This window comes from Idiotropiscis lumnitzeri, chromosome 6 (genome assembly GCF_059441095.1).
Source record: "Idiotropiscis lumnitzeri isolate Australia: NSW breed Sydney's pygmy pipehorse chromosome 6, RoL_Ilum_1.0, whole genome shotgun sequence".
Classification (NCBI taxonomy): domain Eukaryota; kingdom Metazoa; phylum Chordata; class Actinopteri; order Syngnathiformes; family Syngnathidae; genus Idiotropiscis; species Idiotropiscis lumnitzeri.
The window spans coordinates 13,211,348-13,237,653 of record NC_142396.1 but is presented as its reverse complement, the minus strand read 5'-3'; the positions used below and the strand labels follow the sequence as shown (position 1 = coordinate 13,237,653).

Here is a 26,306-nt window from a genome sequence, read left to right as displayed (position 1 = left end):
TCGTGCGTCTGTGTATTTTTGTAACCAAATTTGCAGATGTGCCGGGGGTGAAACAGCAGGAACAGAATGAGGCATAGCGCGTCTACCAAATTCACACGCACTGAACTAGACCAAAGGCCCAGCATGAAAATGACGATGCACCCAATTTGTGCCGGTCTACCAACCCATATGAAAATGTTTATAAAAATTGCAATGAAAATTGGGTGGTATAACTATGTGAATCCTACGTGCTATGAAATATCCAATTTGAAAATGCATACAATTTGTGTTTATAAAATCATGTATGCCATCTATATATCCAACACAATTTCAAAGTCTTGCATATCATAATAATAATAATAATGATAATAATTCTACTCGATTTATGTGAGGAAGTTCTGATGCGTGGCATATATCAACCATACAGGCTTTTTTATAAGGGAAAATAGGTTCATCGTCTTAATAACAACCACAATGTGTGTATGTGTTATTGGTTTGTAAACTGTCTTAATATTTTTCAGGAGACAAATGAGCAGAAACTGTTCAAGATCGCCAGTGAGCTGTTGCATACAGAGAAGGCCTACGTTACTCGACTCAACTTGCTGGATCAGGTGAGATCACGTCTTTGTTCTCATCATATCGCACATGAGAAAAAAAATGTAGAAATGTGATTACATGTGATTTGCTGCTGTAGGTATTTTGTGCCAAGCTCATGGAGGAGGCAAATAAAGGAACATTCCCCGTGGATGTGATCAAAAACATCTTCTCCAACATCTCCTCCATCAACACTTTTCACAGTCAGTTTTTGCTTCCTGACCTCGAGAAACGGATGGGAGAATGGTGAGTTGGATGACTTCAAAGTGGGCCCACACGATCCTCCAACTTTTGAATCCCATAAAAAAACATGCACTCTTTTTCTTTCTCTGCCTCGCTGCAGGGAGTCCACACCTCGCATTGGAGACATCCTCCAGAAGCTCACACCCTTCCTCAAAATGTATGCGGAGTATGTGAAGAACTTCGACAAGGCCATGGAGCTGCTGAAACAATGGAGCGACCGATCTCCGCAGTTCAAGTGCATCATTCAGGATATACAGGTCCTTTACAAGTCGTTCGTTTCGGCTTGGAATCGAAACACATTTGACCGAAACGCTCAGTGAGGTTCAAACGTGTCGTCTTTGTGTGTGCAGAGTCAAGAGGCTTGCGGCAGCCTTACACTTCAGCATCACATGTTGGAACCCGTACAGAGAGTCCCTCGATACGAGATGCTCCTCAAGGACTACCTGAAGAAACTTCCTCAGGACGACCCTGACAGGCGGGACGCAGAAAGTAAGAAGACAAACTCTTCCCAGGTTCACAAACATGTCAGAGTCAGCGATGACTCTCTTGATGAACCGTAAATCTTCTCTAGTGTGTCATTTGTTGTTTAATTTCAAAGTTTTCCTTTGAATCTCCTAGAATCCTTAGAAATCATCGCCACAGCAGCGACTCACTCCAACAGCGCCATTCGGAAATCTGTAAGTAGGCCTGATTAAAATCATCCTCTTCACATTTAGCAGACGTGCCTCTTAACGTTCGCTTATTCAGGAAAATCTGAAGAAATTGATGGAAATTTACGAGATGCTCGGTGAGGAGGAAGACATCGTTCATGCCTCTAACGAGTTCATCAAAGAGGGTCACATCCTGAAGCTGGCAGCCAGGAACACCTCGGCCATGGAGCGATACCTCTTCCTGGTGAGGCCGACGCGGCTGCGAAATTTGCCGAAGCTGCAGCGTTTATCTTTGACATGTTCCTCCTGTCTTCTGTAATAATAATTGTCAACTCTTTTTTTCTTCCTTTGCCAGTTCAACAACATGCTATTGTATTGCGTGCCCAAATTCAGCCTGGGAGGACCCAAGTACACGGTTAGGACGCGGATCGGGGTTGATGGGATGAAAGTTCTGGAAACCACCAATGAGGACTACCCTCACACCTTCCAGGTTTCAGGGAAGGAGAGGACGTTAGAGCTGCAAGCCAGGTACAATTATATCGTAGTCATGGCTTTTCAAAACTAAAACAATCTTTTACTGGAGTAGCAGTAGAATTGTTGCTTTATTGCACAAAAAAAATCACGACTGCTCCCACAATGATGTCATTGTATGTGTAACACTATCATTTCACTTAGAAATGAAATGTTAGCCTAAAGGAGCAAAGTTATTGTTCATATTTAAATCTTACAAATGAAAAAAAAAAAAAAAAAAAACCTTTATGACCCCAGCTAACGACTATGATGAGCGGAAGGAAGTTCACAGTTTTGAAGTTTTATTTTTATTTTCAGCTCCGAGCAGGACAAGGCGGGCTGGATCAAGGTACGTGGTGTGACATCATCGCTCTAAAATGATGATGCGGCCTTTCCTCGACATCGACGTTTGCTTGGGAAGCCACGGATGTACCTTATGTTCTATTTTGTGACTTTCAGGCATTCCGAGAGACCATTGAGGTCTTCCAGCAAAAAAACGAATCCTTCAAGAATGCATCAAAAGATGTGGAGGAGGTGTCGGTTAGTATCAGATGTTTACGATCAACTTTCCTCTTGTTGGTGGAATAACACGCTAAATGTTGTGTGCGTGTTATTTTTTTTTAATTTTGTGTTTTTGTGCTATAGAATGCTGAGCTGGGAAAGCGTGCGCCTCGCTGGATACGAGACAACGAAGTGACAATGTGCATGAAATGTAAAGAATCTTTTAACGCCCTTACACGACGGAGACATCACTGCAGAGCTTGTGGCTACGTACGTGTTTACATTTAATACAGAGTAGCGATTCATTCTGTTGATTGCGGGCATCGCTGCCGTATGCTGATGTACATTACGTCGCGATTTGCCTCAAGATCGTGCCTATACTGTTTGTGTCTGTGTTGCTTACATGTCCTCCTTCACAGGTGGTGTGCTGGAAATGCTCCGACAACAAGGTGGCGCTGGAGTACGACGGCAACAAATTGAACAAAGTGTGCAGGGATTGTTTCTCCATTCTGACCGGAGAAACTATTGCGGAGGGCAAGAAGAAAGGCATCTTGGAGGTAAGCACAGAAACATTTAGAAGGGCATCGCCAGTTGTGGAAGAGCAGCCCGTGCTTATTTGTGACCTTTTTCATTTTTATTTATTTATTTTTTTTTTTATTCTTCCACTTAGATCGAGGCGGCTCAGTTCACTGGGAGCAGCATCATGTGTGGCTTCCTGCAGTACTGCGAGAAAAACAAACCTTGGCAGAAGGTGTGGTGTGTCATCCCTGAAAAGGAATGTCTGGTGCTCTACCTCTATGGAGCTCCTCAGGTAAGAGCAACATTGGCAGTGGCATGAAAATCACCTTTTGCTGAGACAGTGTGGAAACAGACTGGCCATTCACAATGCAGCACAGAATAGAGAACCAAACTGTTTCTGGTGCACCCACTTGAATTCAATACTGTTTAGTTTAATTTTGGATCAAGTTTTGCGCTTTAAAAATTTATTATGATTCATCTATGTGATGGGCAGACGTGTGCAGGGGATGCAATTATTTTCACCAAGATTGAAGGGATTTTTAAATAAAAAAAAAAAATTAACAATGGCCCTGCTTCTGGTTGTTCCATAGCGTGCATGGCAACTGTATTCATTTAAAAAAAAAATAAGAAAAAAAAATTCCTATTTTAGTAAAACTGTCTTAATTTTGTTTTTAAATCTCTCCTTTTTTTTTTTAAACGAAATTTGTTTTAAAAAACTGTACAACTTTAAACACAGATCCTTTCCCAGTGCCGTTCTATTAAATTTTATGACACTTTTTTATTTTTTTTAATTAAATGTTCCATATATTTGTATGCTTTTATAAAGTCATTATGGGCACATAATATGTACAGGTGATGTATTATTCATTTCCAAAACCCAAAAGTGACTTGGATATATTGATTCAGTCCGTGGATAAAGCTGTGCGGTCGTCTGCATAGCCAAATGAAAACATTAACATGTCTGCTCCATGCTAAGCCACACACTCATGGTATAGCCATAAAACAACGGTGCACTCTTTTTAACCAAAAAAGACCCAGTTGTCCGTGTCACTCGCAAGCTTAGTCATCTTTAAGCTCATGAGTATCTGTGTGTTCTCAGGCCGAAGTGGGAGTAAGTCACACAGCGACATGTGCTCCCGTGTACGTTAGTTTTATTTTATGTGGGCCATCAGGACAAAAGAGAGTGAGAAAAAAGATGAACGAGAGTAAATCTTACAGACTTTGATTGTACCACGGACACACTAAACGTGTACGAAAACGAAGCATGGCCGAATGTCTGTCAACTGCAAAAAATCATCAGTTTGAATGCGATTTATTATTATTTTTATTTTTATTTTTTTGCTGCCAAATGGGTTGACCGTGAACCAAACCGTATCAACGTGCTAACCCAGTGACATGTTGGCAGGACGTGAAGGCCCAGAGCACCATCCCCCTGCTCGGCTACTCGGTGGACGACAGCAGCCGCCCCGCCGAGCCCCAGGCCAGTTTCCGCCTGTCCCAGTCCAAGTCCGTCCACAGCTTTGCCGCCGAGAGCGAGGAGCTCAAGCAGCGCTGGCTCAAAGTGATCCGCGTGGCTGTGACGGGCGAGGTGCCCGAGCGCCCTCACGCCAACGGCGGCAACATGGCGGACGGCGCCGCGCAGGAAGCGGCCTCGGACAGCTCGTAAGGACGTCGGGAGTTTGTCTGCAATTTGGGTGACTTAGGTCACAAACACTTCCTATCTTTGCTGGGCCAAAAAGGACAAGACGATTGCTGGATAAACTGCCTTTTCCTCCCCACACTTTTTATCTTGGATGACTTCCAGAGTTCTGCTGAATTACTAAAAGAACACTAGGACTGTGACGGTGTTCCCTTGAGCCTGTGGACTTGTACTGCACCATCTACTCAGTCTTACTGGACAGTATAAATGTCTATTTCTAATGAAACATTTTTTTCCAGCTCCTCACCTTGTTTTGATAACATACGAAAAAGACAACACGTGATTGAAACTGTCAGTATTCTCCCTCTTTTTTTTTTTTTCTTTTTTTTTGTCTTTTTAATTAACTGTGAACAAGATGGCGTGCCTCATACTCACATTGTCTCTTTCGGGCACAGATGTCAAACTTCAGTCCTTGAGGGCTGGTAACCGGCATGTTTTAGATGTTTCCCTCCTCCAACACACCTGATGCAAATGATCGGCTCATCAGCAAGCCCTGCAAGAGCCTGATCATGATCATGGTCATTTGAATCAGGTGTGTGTCGGTGGAGGCAATCATCTAAAAAAATGCAGGGTACCGGCACTCGAGGACCAAGGTAAAGCCACAGAATTACGAATCGGTTGTCAATGCATGACAGAGCATCCTGCAGGGCTGCTATGCTATGCAATCCTCTCATACTTTCGACTGCATCTTTTCAAAACAGTCAGTTAATGGAGAAAGTCACTCAAGACCTTTTCAATTGTTATCTTTATGCACACCAGCTCAGGTCTGTAAAAGACTTTAATACAAAATAAACTGCTATAAGTACACTATTATTTTATTATAAATCATAAAAATGTTTAAAATACATTATCACTGCGATTGACAGGTGATCAATGCAAGGTGTATCCTGCCTCTGGCCCAAAGGTTAATTGTGATCCGCTTCAGTGACGCGCAGGGAAGAAAATGAACATCCACATCCACATGAAATGTAATAATTAGGTTTGGCCGCTTTCATTTTAAACTTCCTCCACTTTGAACTTTGTGAAGCTCTTTGTAGCCACAGCCCTGAGTTCAGGACCCTCCTTGTTAAGCCGACCATGTCAAATAAATAAGTACTCTTTGGGTTTGCTGTCTTAGCAAAATAGAAGAAATATCATGTTTCATGCCTTTTGTTTGTTAATCAAAATAGGAGCCGCATGTTTCTGTGCAGTGCAACAAGAGCTGACAGCCTCAGCCACAGGTCGCCAGCAGGACTGAATAGTTCAAATAATGACTGTAGTCTGCGTAGAGCAGCTTCTCTACTTAGACGCAATTGCACAATCAGATTTTAACAAGCTGGTGCAAGAATTGTAAATGTATGTTCTTTTTCTTTTTAAATTAATGCTGTAAGTAATTGTATTATTTAAAGTAATTTATAGATGATGATGATGAGCATGAGGTGTCAGAAATTAGTGCAAATCTGTCGCCAGAAGGTAAAAAAAACAACTTTAAATCCACATTTTGTCAGGTGTTCTGCAGTGAGACAACATGCCGTGGTTGTATGGAATGACACAGAGGGGATGGATGTGCCTATAAGTTTTTTTTTTTTTAACCCCTTCTCAGTGTACAAATGAAATAAAAAAGCACGCTTTCCTGTGTGCAGGTTCTGGATGTACGGCCTACATGTTTGTGTGTGCGCATCTCCTCACTCCCAAACGTTTGACAAGTGTACAATTACATTAAATATTTGTGGATCCAGCTTTTTTGTGGTGTTTTTAATTTCTGACTTTTAAAGTGTGTCACACAGAAGATATTAAAGGTATGATGTTAGAATTTGAGATTTACCACATGAGGATAAATGGTTTCATTAATGGATGGATGAATCTAATTGATTCTAATTAGATAAAATACTTTCTTTTTCATAGCAAAAAAAAATACAGTATGCACAAAAATGTTTTTTTACACCAAATTATGTCTCAAAATATTTTGACTTGAAATAAAACAATTGACATGAAATTAAAAATTCAAAGGTTGACTTTGTACTATACAATCTTGTCCCAGGAAATAACATACTACAATAAATCTATAAAGTGTTTTCCAAGAAAATTCACTAAATATTCATCCACATATTCTTGTAAAAATAAGATTGGATATTTATATTTTCGATGTATAATTTCACCCAAAATGTATTTCTTAAAATATGATGGGATGCAAAATAATCTAATTTAAATTTTTAACTTATGAATCTATTCTTAAAGTGCCCCTTCTGTAACTTTTCTCATTACAGTTCATCTTTTTTTCTCATTATTCTGGAAGTGTATTTTTTTTAGTTCCACCATAATACAAAAGACAAAGGCAAAATCACAGGAAAATGAGAATTTTGGAGCGCAATTAAATAACACCATTGATTAAATTGTATAGAAAATTTATTTGCACACAAAAAAAGACAAGTTAAACAAAAACTATTCACGTAAGAGTTAATTTCCTGTCCGTTAAGGAACAGCCCTTTCAGCGTTAATCAACAATCACTGTGGCAGCTATGTGATATTTGGAAGGGCTTAATTGAAAAACCTTGACTGAAAATGTTTCTGCTGTTTGTGTCATGTTATGCTTTGTGTATTTGCCCCTAAAATTGTCCATTATGGAGATCTCTCAGCTTTTGGGCTGTCTCAGGAGGCCTCGGATCCTGCGTACAAGAGCCTGGATGAAGGTGTAGCGTGAACGCACTTGGCTGTACAAGCCTTCCACCTCCAGAAGTTTCCTCTGGAGAGCTTCTCCAAAACCAGCAGCCATGTCACTCTTCAACTGCAATTGCAAAACAAATGAGGGGGGGGATAAATATTGTGGAGCAGTTAATTAAGTCTTTCGCTAAGTTTAACTTCTTACCAGCTCTAAATCTTGCCGAGTGACCCGCGAGATGGCTCCACGTCCAGTGCTTTCCTGCAGGCTGCCAAACGAGTCTGAAGCAGAAAAATAACAAAACAATATTTTATTTTTTTAATTTTGCCCATTTTCATTTTATTTTTTTCATGGAAAAACACATTGGAGATTTATCGCCATATTTTGAAGAATTGTTTGGGATTTTAAAAAAAAGAAGACCCCTCCCACAATACATTTTAATGACCATCAACCATATGCGTATTTTCCGTATTTTTTACCGTCATTGTCGACAAATCAAGTACTCAAAGACGCTTACCGTCCACGAGGCGAGATCTAAACAAAGTGGCTCCAGGAAGTGGAGAGTCTTTTGGGTCGGTGGGGGTGCAGTGTAGAAGGTAATACTCCAGGTGGCGCCACAGCACAAATAGACACGTCTCGATGATGTCTGCAATGAGGGTGGGTTAAGGTTTTGTCCACATAGAACACCATTACAAGATTGGGTACGAGTCTGGAGGTTCTCATTTAAGCATCACGGCCAGATTAATGATGATTAAGTCCTTCAGATCAGAACATTTGATGTAAGCTTGAGGATCCGCAGACATCGTGATATTCTACATATTTTGCATGCTCTCTTATATGAACTCATGTAATAAGAGGTGCACATAAAGGATACAGGAGCAGAGGGCCAGCAGCTTGGCTCTATTGTTGATGAGTTGCACCAGTCTTTTGTTGGCCAGCAGACTTCTTTGCACCGACGAGATTTTCTCCACAGCTCCCGGACCGGACACCAGGCCTTGGCATAACTACAAACGACACGTCTGCTTAGATGACGCATGTCAGAGTCAGACCGAATCAGCGTAGCGTCCGCATGCGTTACTACCTCCTTGAGCTCTTCGGGGGGCAGCTGATCCAGACTCTGCAGCTTGCCCAGACTCTGCCTGTGACTCTGGTGAAAGCGGAAGAAGTCGGCGGCGGTGTTCTTCAGCAGAAAGAGCACAAGGCCCATGCTGGGTGCTCGTGAGTACGCCATGTTGGGCAGGCTGGACGACAGATCTACGGCCAAGACTCATGTTACATGGGGGACATTTTAAATACTTTAATTTTGAGAATATAACACACTTGAACATTAAAATCACCCAGAAAATAGACCTTCTAATTGAATTTTTCTTTTCTGGTTGTCAAACTCTCAATGAATATTTTCTAGTCTATTAGCACCCTCTCCTGGTGCAAAGATGATACTGCAGTCAAGCTTTTGGGGCAGTCAATTAGCTGACTGCGTCTTGGCTGGTGACTCACTTTTATGACATCTCATGACTTTGGATCGGCTGCAAGATTCGTTTTAACGACCATCGCAAGTTACAATGTGGTGTCCAAGGTTTTGGTGGTCAAAACTTGAAGTTTTATCTGCATAATATTTTTTATTTTAATATTTTTTTGGGGGGAAGAAGAAGAAAGTACATTGAAAGTATGGGAAGCCGTAAATGTCTACCGTGCTCTGCTGCGCATGCGCTGATGCACAGATGCTTCCGTGTACAGAAGCAGTTACTTAGTCAAAGGAATTATATTACGTGTAATTATAATTATATAATGACACGCGTGCGCAAGGTACATTACAAATGAGCGGATGTGCGTCTCTGCAGGCTAGTAATTTAAGATGCTATGACCGATGCCACTTTACGTCAAATGAAGACAGTAAAAAAAAAGATATGATATGATAAAAGCTAATAACACGGCGCTTCTGAGTCACGGTGAGTCACAAAAATTGTTTGTACCGGGAGTTCTGGAAACTTTGCAAGGCTACGAGGATATAAACAAGGAAGTAACACTAAAACGCACGTGGAACATACTAATTGGCCGTGCTAATAGTTCTGCGGAGGAATTAATTCCAAGTCTACTGCATCGTGTTCAGCTATCAAGGTTCCTCTTGACAATGATTAAAGAGGACAATCAGCATGTTCACATTCATTGATTGATTGATTCCTAACGAGGGCCCAACCTGCACGTCCTCCGTCCCTGCCAGCCGGCTCGCTGCCAAACGGGCTGAAAAGGCAGATGGTAAACTGGGCCTGAGCCGAGCTCTGCAGCAGCAAGCTTTGGCAGTACTCCATGATGTTGGCGCAAACCTGAGGTCAGAGTGCAGCACAGGTCAATGACAGTGATGTACACAACTACCAATGCAGACAGAACACACATTGCTGCCATACCTTTTAGCTGTTGGATGAAATTAAAAAGGGATATGTGGTATTGGGAATTGTCAGTCTTAAAAGGGAGGAACCAGAAGTTTTTTTCACTTTAGTATACCTGCTTGTTTTTACAAAAACTGTACTTGGCCCGGCCTTCCTACGCTTTTGGGTGGTCGACTTTTCCACTAGACTCGAGGTTTAACTAACCCAACTAACCTAACTAAGTATGCAGTGCACATAAATGACAGCAAATTAAAAACGTTAAAACAGCCAGCCAGCACTGAAAAAATATTAGCATGTTGCAATCAACTTTGGGGTTATGCAAGCGTGACACCTCCTACCTGTTGCATGGCCACCTCCATCTCCTCTCTCCTTTCTGCTGAGTCTCCCGCAGCAGTCATCTCGGCTTGCTTCAGTAACCTCTCTCGCTCACTGCCCGCCAAGCGGCTGAGCAGCAACAGGCATAATCGCTTTAAAAAACACAACAACACTACATTAGCATATTTTGACAAAATGAAAAAAAAAAAAACGAAACTGACTAAAACTTCTAACATGATAATCAAGCTAACCTGGAATCTGTTGATGTGACCTTGAAACTCCATCAGAGCAGCACCATTGACCTCACCGCCCATCTCGGGGGCCCCTGAAGCAAACGGCATCAGAAATGAGGTCCAACTTTCATCATTTTCATGATGTTTTGTCAATATTTTGTCGTATTACCTGGTAAAGCAGTCTTACTGATGATACCAGTAAGCAAAGAGAGCTCCTGCAACGCTCCTATGCTGAGCTCCGGACAGCGCAACAGTGACTGGATGGTGTCTGCATGGACTATCAGCCACTGGAGGATCTAGAAATTTTACACTCATAAGATGCGAGCTCCAAAACAGTTACACGCGATGTACGACTAACCTCTCACATCAAGTAAAAATATACAAATTATTCCAACCAATGAGCATGTCAAGAACATCATTTAATATGTTCTGTGTTAAGACATGTTTCGAATATACTGGTTAAAATGAGGAATCTGCAATCGCCATTATAAACGAGAGAAAATTTGTGTCAAATCAAACAGAAAAGGATTTTCACAATGTTGACACAGCTCTTCCATACTCTCCATTAAGTCCAGTTTTAAGAGCTACCTGCTTTCTTTTGACAAGAAAACAAGAGAACTGACCAAGACTTTTGACTTTCAAGGAATAAAAATAAATGTCACAGTTCCATATAGAGAGATCCTTGATTTAAGATTTCCATTTATAAGGCAGCAACTCAGCACAAGTCGGAGATCTATTATTAACATACACAAGTTATAATTACAATACATACATGTATGTATTAAAAACCCTTTAATAAATGTAAAAGAATTGATGAAATCCGGTGGTAACGGAGCCTGCCTTCTTGTGCTGTGTGACAAAGTAGTCTTAGTTCGCCGCACAAATTCCTTCACTGCGCACCATCTGTCACCTCAAAATGTTGTATCCTGAGATGTCCACAAACGGACAAACCCGTAATTAGAATGCATGACTTTCTTAATGATTCCCCACCTGTGCTGCTCCCTGCTGGTGATTCACCGAGGTCGAAGTAAGTATCACCTGGAAGAGCCTCAGGGTGGGTAAAAGAATCTGTCGGTAACGGTCCATTGGGCTGGGGATGAAACCTGACGGGTCCCTCATCATTCTGTACCCAGCAGCAGACACATTAAAGTCAGTTTCGATGTGATGACTTGTCTTTTTGATGAACCAGAGAAATGTGACGCTTACCTGTGAGCTTCACTGTCAGGTATCATGTCAAAAACCTGACATTCAATTAGTTGTGCAACCAGACCGCAGCGGAGCAATTCCACAGCACCTTGGCTCGTCTTGGCCACGCGAGTTAGCAGGGCCTGAAAACACACAGCTGCTGTTGAGCCCGCATTGGCCTTCGGCGGACAAACAAAACGGCTCCTCACCATCTTGCTCTCGTAGATGTAGAGTGGCTTGAGGAGGGGAGGCTGAGGTGTGAGCAGACCCTGCAGAGCTGCGTCATCCTGCCGAAGGCTCTCCACGAGCGAGCGAAGGTAGCCGCTGTTGCAAATGTACACCAGCCACTGGTTCTGGCGGTCAATGGACAGGATTCTGTCAAGCACCGCCAGAGCTAGCATCTGCAAGATATTATGGTCAGTGGATAAGAGAACAATGATACCTCGACTGACACGTTTAATTTGTTCCATGACCGAGCTCAAAGTCATTTTACTCAAATAGAAAATACATTCTCGTATTTTTCCACGTTGAAACTAATTGAAATGCCAGTATCCGTTCCAACAAATTATTTTCTCACCTGCTTTTGGAGAAGAAAAATACTCTAATTGTATAAAAGCTAGAGCTCGGACTCGCAGCCAAAAATCCACATTTACTATTTGTGTTGACATTAACAAACAACTTCCGAATCAACTTGAATGGATTAATTACTGTACTTTTCCGAAAAAACACATCATAGTCCAACAAATGAAGAAATAATAGTCTGATCGAAAAAAATGGCTGGATGGATGGTAAATGGAGTGCAAATATTTAGCGCTTTTTTTTTTCCCACCAAAGGATTTCCGCTGAGCTTTAAAAAGCCTCATATTCACTTATATACAAAACATGAAAAGCTTTTCTTTTTTAATTCAAAACAGCTTCCTTGAACCACTATGATCCCTCGCCAAACACTGGCTAACGACAGAACCAAGGTTATTTGTTTTTGTTTTGTTTTGTTTTTTTGCTTTTGGTCCAATTTTAAATTCACCTGCCTTATGTCAGACCAGATAGCATGTTCTAAACTAACCTGAGGGAGTTCATCTCCCAGGTCCAGCGAGAAGGAGAAGCCAACAGCGAAGTAACCGCAGAGGTGTGGATACACATACACGCTAAGCCCTCTTAAAACTATCATTTCTTTACATTTTTTTTTTTGTAATCAAGAGTCACACAGTACTTCTCCGTACCACTTAAAGTGGAATGAAAAAGTGTCATTGTATTGCATCACGGAATGTTCCAAAACATCAGACAAATGTAACACCAAAAATGCATCTAAACAGGAGCCCAACTGTTTGCTTTGCTCAAAACACGGGAGCCAAACATACCCTGCTAATTTCATGGCCGTCACATGCATCCCTGCAAACCACCTCCATTAGTGCTCTGCCGTAACTCTCAATGATAGTGAGGTTCTCTCGCTGCAGTTTGGAAAAGCCATCTTCGGGGGCTGTGAGACGCTCCCACATTGCCCTCCCAGCTAGAAGGACACAGAAGGAAGTGAAAGGGATGACGATACAGTGGATCACGGATAACCAAATTGGTGTAGTAAAAATATTTTTGGTGTACCTGTCTGCAAAGTATCTGGTTCCTCAGGTTTCTGGGCAATTTGAAGGTAGTACAGCAAAGAGCCATATAAGTGTGCACGCAGACGCTGGTATCCTCCGCCTTAAGATGTAGAAGTATATACAAATAAAAATAAAAATAATTATGCGATAGTGTAAGTCAAGTTTGAAGGTGATGGAGGTTTATACACACCAGTAGAAAGGATGAAGTCCAGCAGTTTGCGAAGGATAAGATGGAGGGCGGAGTTTGCTATTGAGGCAAAACCGGATGACGATTCTAATCCAGCCCCTCGCTGATGTTCGGACAACACCGACTGACTGAGGTGAGCAGTCAGAGTGAAGACGGCCCCAGCAACAATGGGCATTAGTTCTCCCGCTGCATCTTCAGATAAAACCTAAGTAGCATTTGGACCATCAGCACAAATTACGTAGAATAATTGGAATTAATTGCGTTATTCACATATGAGTAACATCCTCATCAACCTTATCATGCAGGTCTAGAAGCAGGTCTCTTATTATTAGTTGTCTCTCTTCCACTGCTATGAGGTCAGCAGGGCAGGCGGTGAGGAGCGTCTCCACTAGGCTCCTCCAGGACTGCAGCGCGTGTCTCTTTGCACTGAGACTGCGTCGGACACGGTTACGTTCCACCACCTGCTGCAGGATCGAGTTCACCTCCTAGGAAAACATAGTGCTGGTGAAATGACTGGACCTCATAATCAGTATTCCAACCAAATAAAAATGCGGATGTAAAAGTCATGGTCCTGTTCAGTTATAGTTCACACACCTCCATAAGCAGGGGTCGCTGTCCAATTGCAGCCATCCCTTGCAGAGCATTCACCTCAGCAAAGAGCACTCTGTGGAGCAACTGTGAGGGACAATTTCAATGTGAGAACTCGGTGACAACTTCACAACAGCATAAATTCAACAAAGAAACCCACCTTCACGTTGCAAACAGTGTGTCCTTGCTCATTGACATGTTCACAGTTGGAGATGACTTGTTCTATCTGAGTGCGCTCAAAAAAGTCCAGCTGCAGTAGCTCAGGCATGTCTTGGCTGAAGTCGATGGCGTCCAACACACTCAGCAACTTCCTCCGAACTGGTGAGAGCAAACAACAAGTGGCTAAGTGGTTAAGCCAGCCTAGTTCAAGACCATCTACACCCTAACATCCACTGGACACATAAGCGTGGTGTCCTTGAGCAAGACACTGATACAACGAACTGCTCCCCGGGCATTTAAGTAGCGTGTTTCCTATGTCCACGAGTGTGATGGCTCAAATGTTATGCACATGCATGGACAAAATTGTTGGTTTGCAAGTGTAGTGGATGTTGTTTCTTCTTGTTCTCAAGAAACACAAATTGCCAAGATCATATAGGCAATCTGATGGAAAAAAAGGTAATCCTTGTTTTTTTTTTTTCTCCATTGATCTTCCTGAAACTGAATTGTGGTGACTACACATTTTTATGTATCAACTTTGACCCTTATTGAAATATTGAGCTGTGTTTTTCATTCCGGGAGATGAAGGTTTGAGGTTTCAGTGTTCCAAAATAAAAAGTAAAGTTGAATTTGAGATGTCTATCGAAAAGGTAATTGGTGTAAATTACACTCCTGGATGTCCCCTTCGTATGCGAGAGGGGAGAAATGGAGGAAATAAAACAGGGGAATATATACAAGTTTCAGTAAGACTTTTTTTTTTTTACTGGGAATGTGTACAAAACTAAACATACCTTTGGAAACGGAGTCAAAATGTAAGAAACCACTGACTGATCTAGTTTCTTCCTCCATACCGCCTTCTCCTTCAGCTAAAATGCAAAAGAAAATGCAAACATTATATTAGTTATAGTTTCAAGGCCAAGTCCAGCTTTAAAGATATTTAAAGATACAAATGCTCATGACAAACAGCAATACAGCACCTGCATGCTGTGAGATGGGCTGGTCATCGAGCAGCAGGTTGACAAGGCGCTGCGTATGTGAGCGCTGGCGGTTCAGTGACGTCACCCGCAGCTCGATTGCAGCTGTCTTCATGAGCCAGGACATCTGGGACAGGGCAGCAATTTGGTCCCCTGAGAACAGCGGAGAGAAAATATACTTGAATTGTTTTCAGAAAACCAACCATTGCAGAATTCATCAGTGCTACTAAATGAGCACTACCATCGAGTAATATAATTTAGTTCACCCTTCTACTTTGAATATGTGGTTCTATTTCAATGTAGTGATTCTTTAATGGTGAGTTTTAGTATTTATCCTGACATTCTAAAATGAACGTTAAGAATGTAACTACAGTTCTATGAATTCAGAATGACCACCAGAGGCAGTTCTGAAAATACTGAATGTTCCCTTCGGCCGATGTATCATTAGCCGTTGAGCTGCTACCAAAGCAGTAATCAATAGAGCCATGTTTTGCGCAGGTGCACATCTGTAACCACCTGCCACCCCCCACTCCCAAATGATTACGGCTCCAAGGGAAGCATTTACTTGCTTGAGCAGGTTCGTGGCACAAAACATAGTTGGGGACCACTCACCAGGGAGGATGAAAGGCAGGTGTTGCAGATGTGAGAACAGAAAGTCCTGACTTGTCCTCAAATAGCGCATTGTTGGTCCAGATGTTTCAGAGCAGGCACACAGTTGGTAGATGACCTGTGAGTACAAGAAAAGAAATTCATTAGGACATTTGAGTGGACTGAGCCTGATCGCCACTGTGAAGTACCAAATCTTAAGGCACTCTACGTAGGAGGAGAAAGCTAACCTGGTAGCAGAGCTCGGCCAGATGTGGAGCTTGTTGAGTGAGAGCAGGTCCTGATCTTTTCTCAGTGCCTCTCTGCAGGAGACTCAGGATGGCATGCAGACAACTCCGCTGGCACCCTAACACGCCTGTAAAATACAGCTATTAATGAACATTGCGTCGTTGGTAGTTGTTAGGATTCGATTGTTGCCTGGTTGTCACAAAGGATAATACTGCAATCAATGTCGATATCCTAACCTGGATCCTGCAGGTTGGTGGAGGACACGCGCTTCTTGACTTCATAGCCCAGTAGGTACAATGCCAAATTGGGCGTCTTCAGTTCCAAAGAGGTGATGAGAAGGTTAAGGATGTGAACCTGGGTTTCATGACGGATTTGTGCCACTTTCTTTTGGGAATCTGAACCTAGAAGTTCAGAGAGTCTGATCAGAGCAAATACTCAAACGCATTTTCAAAGAGACAGGACAAGAAGCTGATGATGCACCATTTTCTGTCTCGGTTCCTTCTTCTGCCTCGTCATTATCCAGACACTCCACAAAGCCTGACATCAGCTTGTCACTCACAACCTAAGGGAACAGGGAAAACAAAAGTTTGACTTGATACTACAAAAGACATGACACACAGCTATTCCATCTAATACAGCTAGCTCATCTTCGAATCAACGTGTTTATTAAGCAACTTAACATAGACTTTTGAGGAAAACCTGCACAATTAGATCAGATAAAAACACAACCCAAGATTTTGAGTGACACTGTCAAAAAACAATAAGCATTTCATTGCAATTATATAATATGCAGAACTGTGCCAAACATATTCTTCTAATATTTCAGGAATATAATTTTTGACAAAAGCTTAAGATGGGGACCGCAGGGCAATGAGTGCAATTGGTATTTACATGGCATATGATTTTCAAATGCATAACAAAAATGTTTTGTGAAAAAAAATGTATGTCAAGTATCCATATTCACCACAGTAGCTCAACAATCATTTATACTCCTCTACCTTTCCTTGAAATAATATATTTAAAAACAACAACAGTATATACCTGGTCATGTGTGAAATCTCCTACAAGTCTCTCTTGAATGTTTGGGTAATTTGTGATGCAACGCAAGATCTTGGCACTCTGGAAGGCAGCCTCAGGGTTGGAGTCATTGTGGTAGAGATATCTGACAACAGACACAATCCGATAAATAATTTGTCCACAGCACCAGCAGTATTAATGATGAGCGCTGGTATCGTTATTACCTGGCCACATTCACAATGTGATCTGCTCTGCGGGTTTGAGGACTGACCCCTTGTAGAAGCTGCTCCAATGGGGAAACCAAAAGGGGCGCTTGGCTCTCCCTGAGAAGATCCATGAACACTACCTCCTTCTGCAGGGTCAGATCTAGCAAGCAGAGGCAGTGCAGTACTGCAGACTCCAGGTGCTTCTTGCCTGGAAGACAGATTGCATTAAACTCCCGGGAAACAGCCAAAACATTTCCCAGTTAGGCAGTGACAGTAGTCTGCATGTTGTCTCACCGGGAAAAGGAGCGTAGGTGTCTAGCTGGCGTACACCCTCCTCCAGCACGCTGAGGCAGAGAGCCAACATGGGCGAGTCGTTGAGCAGGTGGAACATGATACTGTGGCCCGGTGGCTTGTGGGCTGGGACCTGCTCGCCCTGCAGCTCCACCATCTCATGGACAAAGTCTGACGGCTGCGGCTCATAATCTCGCAGAAGCTTGTGAAAAACCTCGAGTGCAGCGTCAGCCACTTCCCACTGGCAAAAGACAAAACAGAATAAGTATACAAGTGTAAAAACTGTCAATACAAACCATGAGCTGCGAAAAGACCTTTTCAGCTGGATGTCGATATGCTCTGGTGGGGAAAGCCAGGAAGACAGAGTCACGCAAGAAATTCAGGTATGGCTGGAAGCCTGGCACACGCAGCCCTGCACCCAAATTAAGGGGAAGGCTGCTCTCCACCAAAGTGCTTATCAGATGACAGAAGCCTCGTGTCAGAGGGTACTCCTCGCAGCTCGACTCGATCTCATTAAGCTCCACCTGAGAGGACAGCAAGCGAGCTTGGAATTTGTATGCTATATTTCAACAAGAAATCTGAATCGACTAAGTTAAGTGACGTCATTATGTTACAGCTGAAAACATTTTCAAAGATTTTAAGTGCTACTTTCACCAAAATACACATTCACATACTTTACACATTTTCTTTATCAAACCACAGATCTATGCACTACACGAGTAGATCAATTTGACTTACCTCAATTCCTGCTGCCTGTCTTTGTCCTGGAGCACGCACTGTCTGAAGAATCTGCAAAAGAAAAAGAAAACTACAGTGCATCTGTCGGAAATGTTATATTGGAAAGAAAGAGTCAAAAACAAAAACACAAAATTTAGAGTTCGGGAAGAAATCCGTTCATTTACATTTTAGGGACGACGGCAGAAGAAGATTTTGGGGCGTTCATGAATGCAAAATATATATTCACATTTCCATTCATTTCATCACTGCATGACTGATAAATGGGTGCATGTGGGGAGCAGATGTTTCTTAGACACAAAAATGTTTAAGAAATAGTAAAATAAAATAAAAAAAAAAAATCTGAAAATTTATTAGTCACACGTGCGAATGAATGAAAACTTTAGTTACATTGTCTTAAATTTTAGGAGCAAAATGTCACCATTTAGGGGCAGTCTGGAACTACGCATCAGTTTAACCCTTTAGTGAGCTCACGTCACAAATCCACATCCTGAGCATTTTATCTATTTGACAATAGGGCTGAATACATTTACGGGGGGGGGGGGGGGGGAGTCCAACCTGTGTGTACTCTAGTGACTGCCAGAGCGATGCAGCGATTTCAGGTGATTTGCCGAAAGCTGCCAGGCAGCGTAGAAGCTCAGCTTTCAGGACAGGCGGAACACTACATTGAAGCAACCCCAGCATCACCACCACAGGGGTCCACTGGGGGTGCTCACATAACGCTAGGCGAGCATTTTCACTCTAGAAAACGACAAAGACATAAATTAGACAACATTCTCAAGTCAAGGTGTGCCCAAAATATCAGAACATGGACAATCCCAACAAACATACCCATGTAATAATTGTAGTGAGTAACTGCAAAAAGGAGGTTAGTCCTTCCAGTTCTCGTTGAGTGATGCCCCGTAGAGGTGGGTGGCGATAATGAACTGCATCAGGGTTTGGTAGGTCTCGTCGCAAATTCTCATGGTAGAGCATGAGGGAGTGGAAAAAATGTTCCCATGACACTGGACAACCGGTTACTCCTTGGATGTTATCACCTGCATTAAAGGACATGAAGGTACTTTGTGCCCAATGTTGTGCGATGATATTCACTAAAACTAAAAGCATCATTTCATTCCCCTTACCATGTGATGCTCCGTTGGTTTTCAGCAGGCTGAAGCAGTAGTGAGCAGACTGAGGACCATTGGCAAGACCTTTCAGCATCCGTAGATAAGAGATATAAAGGGTGGAGGGCAGAAGGTCCCCCATTTGACGCACAAACTTAGACAGAACCACCTGCATCAATGCATAAAAAAGAATATCAGAAAGATTGAAATGATGAGGGGATGTAAAAATAGAACTTGTCTAAGGAGAAACATGTTCAGACTTTAATAGTTAAGCAGGGAATTTGAAGAAAAATAAGGTAACCTGTTTATGTGGAGGCCTTTGTAGTGCCATTCCCAGGTAGGATCCTTGCAGTGAGTTGTGGTGGAGGGGCTCTGTGGGACACCAAAACTCTAGACCCAATTCCATTCCAAATGGATCCTTTGTGTAGAACTCTCCTATCTAAAAAAATGAAAGGGGAACACCACTAAAATAAATAAATATAAATATATTGGAACATACATTCAACATTAATTGCATCTGGTATAAATTAAATTTCATTTCGTTTGACTTTTTTTTTTTTTGGAGAACCCCAATAGCTACTGACTGAGCTCTGGAGCAAGTGTAAGATTTCTGAAGATGAATCTGTTGCAAATTCCACTGCCATTTTAGAATACATTGAGAATTGTGGCTGGTGGTTATTTCAAGAGGTCTACATCAGCAAAGCCTTGTGCTACTAATATTCATGAAGCTGAAAATTTGTATCCAAAACAGGGTCCAATAGGGCTGGGCGATATGACCTAAAATCAATATTGCGATAAATTGGGCACTTTTACCTCGATAACGATAAATGTGCAATAAATTCCCCCTGAGGACCAAAATCAAAATAAATGCAGGAAATGCATATTAACTGCTTTTTTATTGACCAACTGGTGCACATTCCTTTCAATGAAAAATAAAAGTACAAAAATCATTTGAATAAACATTCAAAATAGCTTGCTTTGCATGACTTGAACAATGTCACAAAGAACAGGAGAAAAAGGGTACCTCTCACAAAATCTTTTTCTGCATTTCTATATTGTGCCGAGATGCTGTAATGCCATTTGCAAAGGCCTAGATTGGTGTAAAGGTATCTTGTAAACAATATAAATAATGCCATGTGCAAAGGAGCTAGTCGCCTGTAAACAAAATGCTAAATAAAATGAAAAAAATGTCAATGGAATGCCAGTGCCAAATAAACAAGTGTGCATGATCAGGAAAATGTGCCGTCTCGAGTACTCCGGTGCGCGGTCGCCACTTGTCGTCTATGTAATGCACATTCAGGCTCAAACATGGATCCATGTTGCGACTCGACCACAAGTCGGATGTGGATGCAAAATGCCCGACATGTCTCCGCTCCCGTCCCGATGTTGTCCATATCGGGAAGTGCTGTTTGCGACAAATATTTTCGTACCTTTTGTCGGCTACGTTCATAAGGCGTTTAAATCTTGTGCGCTCCACTGTAACTAGAGGAGCTCTATCTTTAGCTATGTGCTAGGCTATCGCGTCCACCTCTGAGACGTTCTCTCGTATGGTGTCGCCTCCGTTAGTGGGCTGTTGTCACTTGTCCAACCTTGCTTCTCACTTTGAACTTTTAGCACAAGCTCCAAGTCAACAGCATGGTTGTATTGTGAGTGGTGAAAAAGAAAAGGTTGGACGCGCTGTTTCAGGTGCTTACGACACACTTTGTAGTTCATGTTCTTTTGCTCAGACATCGTCTTTATGAAAGCCAAAACATTTCCAAACGACAGATTTTCTTTTCGGGACAAGCGCGACAGGAACAATTTCAACTAACGTTACTTGGTCTGCAGCCGTGTCAGCCGCTTCAGGATTTGAATCGCCAGCAACGAACGCGTCTTCTGTTTACATTCTTCTACAGCGCATGAGTCACGTGACTAGAAGCGCTGTAGCCGTCTTAAAGATCCATGAACATCGCCGCAGACAGAAAAGACTTTTTCTTTTTTTTTTTAGACACCGAATTTACCGACAAGGGCACAATTATGTCGGTCACTGTAATACATTTTGGTAACGGTAAATTTTCGGTTTATCGCCCAGCCGTAGGTTCCAATGAAGTCCATGCATTAATGCACTGATCTTCGTAAAGGCAGACTTTATGCAGCTTTAGTATGGAATAAGATAAGATCAGGCGATGTTGTTAATACATAATACATTTGACTTGACTTGAATATTCTAAAATCGTGAGTGTAAATACACGTATATGTAACTGTGTGAATGTGAGTGTGTGTGTATAAGAGACTGACAAGCATCATGAGATGGTCCAAGTCCTTGCGCAATGATGACGGAGGCTCATTGTCCATTTGTAAGGACATATGCACCAAGCGGGCATCCTCATCAGCACGGTTGCGTAGTTGCTTCACCTACAAAAGCATCAAAAATGAAACCAATTCAACTAAAAAGACTTGGAACAATGCCTGTAATTGTTCACTACAACAAGAAAACACGATAACTCACCTTCATTGGCATTAGTGCCAGAAAATCTGTGATAAGTGAATGGAGGCGGCGGATGTAAAACTCCTCCTGGAAGAAACTCACACAATCGAGCATACCCTCTTTAATAAAGAGGAAGACATCGCCAAGGACGGCCTGATCTGCCAGCGCCTCGTCTGCCTCGGTGAACTCCACGAGGGCTGCCCAGAACAAATATGAAATTAGTTCCATTTGAACAGCACATACATCAAAGGTCAGAGTCATTTAAGCATCCGAAAAAAATGTGACCCTAACCTGCACCTTGTGGCAGCTGTGACAACCCCCGCAAAGAAAGAGCCCAAGTCAGGCGACACACAGCCTGCAGGCCGGGAAGCTTCCACGGCTGGCTGTCCGTCAAACGACTGTGCACTGCCGACACATACTGTCTCTCTGTAAGTAGCGGAAGTGCCTGGAGTAGATCTAAAGAAAGATCAAATAAAAAACACACACTGATGATACAGTTACAAGCAATAGAAATTAGAAATTTAGAAATTAGAAATTAGAAATCCCTTTATTGTCATTGTACTCAAGTGTGCAACGAGATTATGTCAAATAAACCTCAAAATCACACTGAGCGCATAATGTATGGCACTGCAACCCACAGAAGGCGCAATTATTTCAGTCATAGCAGCTGGACTGCAAAATGGAAAGTTCGGTAAGAACCATTTTGAAACTGAAAATCACGTTTATTTGTAGTAACCTGTGGGCTTGGGCATTTGAATTTGAAGAGATCTCACACTAAGCCTTGCACTGCCTTTCTACTTTCAGTTAACAGCTATCTAGAATATTTGGGAAATAACAGTTGAATCAAGATTTCATAAAAATGACTAAACAGAGGTAAATGATCAATTCTCACCTTCTCTATCTTCAGTGCCTTGCTCAATGAAGCTGACATCCAAACAGTACATCAATGCCATGACCAGAGCCAGGGTCACACTATCCAGGGAGCCGTCAGCTTGAGCTGATACCGTCTCAAGGTGGCCAATGAGAGCCAGAGTGTCATCTTTAGTCAAAGGTGATTGACAAGTCCATGCAAACAGGCTGTCCGCAAGGGCCTGCCTGCATTCTTTAATGAGGTCTGAAACCTGGTGGGATATTGAAGTTGGTATCATGTCAGCTACAACCAGAAAGAGCAACCATAGCTGATCAAGAATGAAATAAGAGCCAGAACGAAAAATATTTCCTCCTACCTCCTTCCTGTGCTTGTCATTGCCCAGGCCTCGCTCTTTCTGCAGCCGCTCAAACTCGCGTGTCAAATTGATCTCATTTACCAAGGTCAAGATGCGCCTGGTCAATCCTTGGCTCATCAGTTCATCTGTGAAATGTGTCGTCAAAGACACCAGCTCTCCACTAAGTGAGACGGGAGGAAAAAAGCCGGTCAAAAACCTTTCAAAACGACTGCACAGATTCTGAATGATCAGTCCCTGCAATAAACTTGATGTGGCTCAGGGCTGAAATGACGTGGAGAATAACTGGCAGTTACCTGAGGTCCAGAGTGAAAGTCTTGCCGTGACGTGACTGGATAAGTGTGCGCAGAGAGTTGGCCACACAAAGCTTTCCATCCCAATAGAGGAGCACTGCAACCAAGCCACGTGTCAAACCTGGAAAGTGGGACTGTTGCTGTTCACCTGGTGGAGAAACAAAGAAAGTCAAACGCCATTTACGACAAACAAGGACACCATGATCGTAAACATCTCCCTAAATATACAATATGCGAATGTAAAGAATATACCCAAACACATTTGATATATATATATATTTTTTGTACAGACCTGCCAACAAAAGCTCTACAGCTGCCAGTTCTCCAATATCAAACAAATCACTCAGGATGAAGGCCTCCGACAGAAGCTGCTCTGGAAGGAGTCGGGATCCCTGCTGACCCTGGATGGCGATGCCTTCTGTGCTGGCTTTACGCACCTTCTCTTTCTGCTCTGCACTCTTTGCCTAAAAATGAGGAAGAAGCGGATGTTGCAGGCACATCATGTGGGACATTCTAGTGAATACACACAGGATAAAACAACACGGGATGATTACATGAACAATCACGATTATTTTTAATGAAACTGAAATCATGATTAATAAAATGATTATTCATTGACTTCAAAACTTAGTATTTATACAACTATTAAAAATCAACTACTTAAAACTATCACCACAGCCGCACTCCCATTCATCCTTGCATATTGAACACTTTATTCTTGAATTCTCTTTTCATTTTGTCAAGTACAAGTCTATGTAACGAGCGATCTTCGTACGTGCTATCATTACTCATTTAGCTACCTTGTTTCTTTAACATGCAGCGGCCTAGTCCAAAATAGCCTGCGGACCGGTATGGTGGTAGTGGATCAATGTAAGGGACGTGTGCTGCCTTGCATGGTAGGAGTACACACTTACAATGACATAAGAAGAACGTTTCAATCAAACTTTATTAGTATATCTATTTTTCACCAGATTTGGAATAATGTGTGTGTTATGATAGTGTTATGTTACTTGTGTGTATGCGTTTCTACAACGCTTGCATGTGACGCCTCCCATTGGTATATGAATGCCAGCAGAACGGGAGAATGTAAGACTTTGTTATAACGCTTCGGGCACCTTATGGTGTGGATATTGCGCTTATAAGAGCACTCCATTTAACATTTCCATTTCAGTGAATTTCAGGTTAGCATGTCCAATGGATTTTACATTGACTTTAGCATTAGCGATGTGTTAAAAACGAAGCATGCCTGGTATTTAAATATACAATAGTTTTTCTTCGATTATAATGATTTAAAGATCAAGAGAAGCCAATATTGATCACAATTAAATTTTGATTCAATGTCCAGTCCTACTAACGAGGCGATGGTACGTGGCTCACCGGGTTCTTAAAGAGGGACAGAAAGTGTGGCTTGTGTTTTTTCAACTGCAGGTCGAGCAGATGGAAGCTCTCTGCCTGTCTTCTTAACACTGCACCCTCCACTGTCTCCCATAGCTCCTTCAGTGGCCCCCACAGACTGGCTCCTACATGAGAACAAGAGATTTCAAATGTCAGGTAAACAACATAGGTTTGATACATTCAACTTTCAGGTTGAATTTCTCTAAACTTGTGAATTCATATTGTACAGACTATATATGTGGACATTGTTGGACATTTTCATGGAGCAAACACCTGCTGTGAATATAGTTGTTCAGCTCTTTGCAAGAGAACGGCAACGTACTCAGATATTGAACTATAGCATGTACGTTCCAAAGTAAAGAGAAGGTCAAATTAATTTCAGCTGTTTAGGTTGAAGGCATTTAAGGTTCATGTAGTAAATTCAATGGAAAGACAAATAGCCAATCAAAAGTTGCAGTACTGATCTAAAATGCAGTATAAAGCTGATAAAAGTGGGTAAGGTTACTTAACACTTATTATGCATCGAGTGTATGGTATTTGACATATATAATCTAAACCAGTCCCCATGATACCCCGTGCTGCATATGTCTATTTCCTCTATATTTAAGCATATTAAAAGCAATACTATAACTGCTTCAAAATACAAAACATGTGTGAGTCAGAAGATTTTTGGCTGGTTAGACTAAATTATTGTTGTTTGTTGCTTTGTTACAGTTCCAGCTGTTGTGAAATGCGCTATATAAATTAAATTGTATTGTATTGTTTTTGGAGACTGTGGGCTCTTGAAAATTAAACGATGCCAAAGAGCTACTCAAATTGTAGAGTTAAGAGAAGCGCGCCATCACATGACCATAACAGTACTGTTATTCTTTTGACTAACATAACAGATTGATCAAATAATCAGATTCGATATTGCGTCTACTAAACGGGGTAGTGAAGTCATTTTTATTTCAACATAATAAAATCCCAAGACTATTGATTTAACATCACGTTTCTTCTGTTGCCTCTTCATTTGTAGAGTAAGTCTAACAGCGCTCAGCCGATAAGTGCTCAACAAAATAAATACCGTAAACACATCGGTGACATCATGAAATGATTTTGTTGAATTGAGCAGCTGCGATTGCATCACGTAATGTTAGGACGGGCACAACCCAAACACGTGGGGTCGTTGAGGCTTTTTTTTTCTTTCTCTATGTTTGTTCTAAACTAGTGAAGCTGTCTCCGTTTCTCGAGATCCTAGCTGCTTTAGCCTAGCAGCCCAAGCTTGAGCGCAGTGCTCACCATGTGGTAGTTACTTTTAAAACACGAGAAATGCATGTCTTGAAAAATTAATTAAATGTGCTTATTCGAGAGGTTCTATTCAATATGTACCACCCAAGTGCAGTCTAAAAATGAAGCATTCAGAAATTTTGGTTCATACCCGAATTTACCGCCATCTGCACCGCCATGACACAATCCAAAGGGTGGACAGTGAACCCTCCGCCTGTGCCTGAATAAAATTGAAAACACCCAAGCTTTCGTTAAGATATCCATTCAATATTCTTTGAATACAATTTCATTGCAAATATTAACTGAAGCAACGAATTCAATGTTGTTATTTATTTAAAACATGACCACAAATCATTACATCTCTGTTAGGCAGGGTCTTGGGATTCCCTTTTATGGGAATTGTAGTCCACCGTTGTGAGCCGTAAATGTAGACTTTATGGGTTATTATTTTTACTTCCAAATCTTAATAATACATTATGAGATAATTATTTGATATCTTAAATAATAAAACACACCC

The 26,306-nt window shown here is 41.8% G+C and overlaps 2 protein-coding genes across 6 annotated transcripts in view; one reads left to right on the top strand and one right to left on the bottom strand.

The window, feature by feature from the left end:
• fgd4a (FYVE, RhoGEF and PH domain containing 4a) overlaps positions 1–6,412 on the top strand; it is a 47,259-nt gene extending 40,847 nt beyond the window's left edge. For all 4 annotated transcript variants that reach the window (XM_088298863.1, XM_088298862.1, XM_088298864.1 and 1 more), the window contains 13 exons: positions 501–590; positions 674–819; positions 917–1,073; positions 1,167–1,305; positions 1,435–1,493; positions 1,564–1,710; positions 1,822–1,994; positions 2,295–2,325; positions 2,436–2,516; positions 2,622–2,747; positions 2,897–3,034; positions 3,148–3,288; positions 4,402–6,412. In XM_088298863.1, the coding sequence (XP_088154989.1) occupies positions 501–590; positions 674–819; positions 917–1,073; positions 1,167–1,305; positions 1,435–1,493; positions 1,564–1,710; positions 1,822–1,994; positions 2,295–2,325; positions 2,436–2,516; positions 2,622–2,747; positions 2,897–3,034; positions 3,148–3,288; positions 4,402–4,662 (1,689 nt within the window). In that variant the 3' untranslated portion in view covers positions 4,663–6,412. The remainder of the gene's footprint in view (positions 1–500; positions 591–673; positions 820–916; positions 1,074–1,166; positions 1,306–1,434; positions 1,494–1,563; positions 1,711–1,821; positions 1,995–2,294; positions 2,326–2,435; positions 2,517–2,621; positions 2,748–2,896; positions 3,035–3,147; positions 3,289–4,401) is intronic.
• A 650-nt stretch (positions 6,413–7,062) lies between these two features.
• nup205 (nucleoporin 205) lies at positions 7,063–26,155 on the bottom strand. Of its 2 annotated transcripts, none has more exons than XM_088299201.1 (42): positions 25,941–26,155; positions 24,503–24,645; positions 23,418–23,589; positions 23,129–23,273; positions 22,836–22,995; positions 22,502–22,730; positions 21,901–22,065; positions 21,631–21,806; positions 21,420–21,536; positions 19,444–19,581; positions 19,161–19,311; positions 18,868–19,073; positions 18,595–18,777; positions 18,040–18,090; positions 17,616–17,825; positions 17,305–17,542; positions 17,029–17,218; positions 16,829–16,949; positions 16,268–16,349; positions 16,024–16,188; positions 15,790–15,914; positions 15,566–15,680; positions 14,957–15,106; positions 14,771–14,845; positions 13,984–14,141; positions 13,830–13,910; positions 13,529–13,720; positions 13,239–13,440; positions 13,050–13,148; positions 12,812–12,960; positions 11,663–11,854; positions 11,475–11,596; positions 11,259–11,391; positions 10,438–10,564; positions 10,287–10,360; positions 10,059–10,187; positions 9,531–9,657; positions 8,415–8,587; positions 8,208–8,337; positions 7,851–7,979; positions 7,541–7,614; positions 7,063–7,459 (listed from the first exon to the last, which is right to left on the bottom strand). In XM_088299201.1, exons 1-42 carry the CDS (start codon positions 25,966–25,968, stop codon positions 7,307–7,309), a joined length of 5,979 nt encoding a protein of 1,992 aa, XP_088155327.1. In that variant the 5' UTR covers positions 25,969–26,155; the 3' UTR covers positions 7,063–7,306. The 2 variants fall into 2 exon arrangements, with proteins under 2 accessions (XP_088155327.1, XP_088155328.1); XM_088299202.1 differs by having other exon boundaries at positions 21,907–22,065.
• Between the last annotated feature and the right edge of the window lie 151 nt (positions 26,156–26,306).

Bases quoted from the DNA above. Each gene is read 5' to 3' on its own strand.
- nup205 (XM_088299201.1), bottom strand. From the start codon at position 25,968: ATGGCGGTGCAGATGGCGGTAAATTCGG. The intron at 23,274-23,417 runs GTCTGTACAAAA...TTTCTCCACCAG, and splicing joins TGTAGAGCTTTTGTTGGCAG to GTGAACAGCAACAGTCCCAC. The intron at 16,350-16,828 runs GTATATACTGTT...CTGTTCCCTTAG, and splicing joins GAGATTTCACACATGACCAG to GTTGTGAGTGACAAGCTGAT.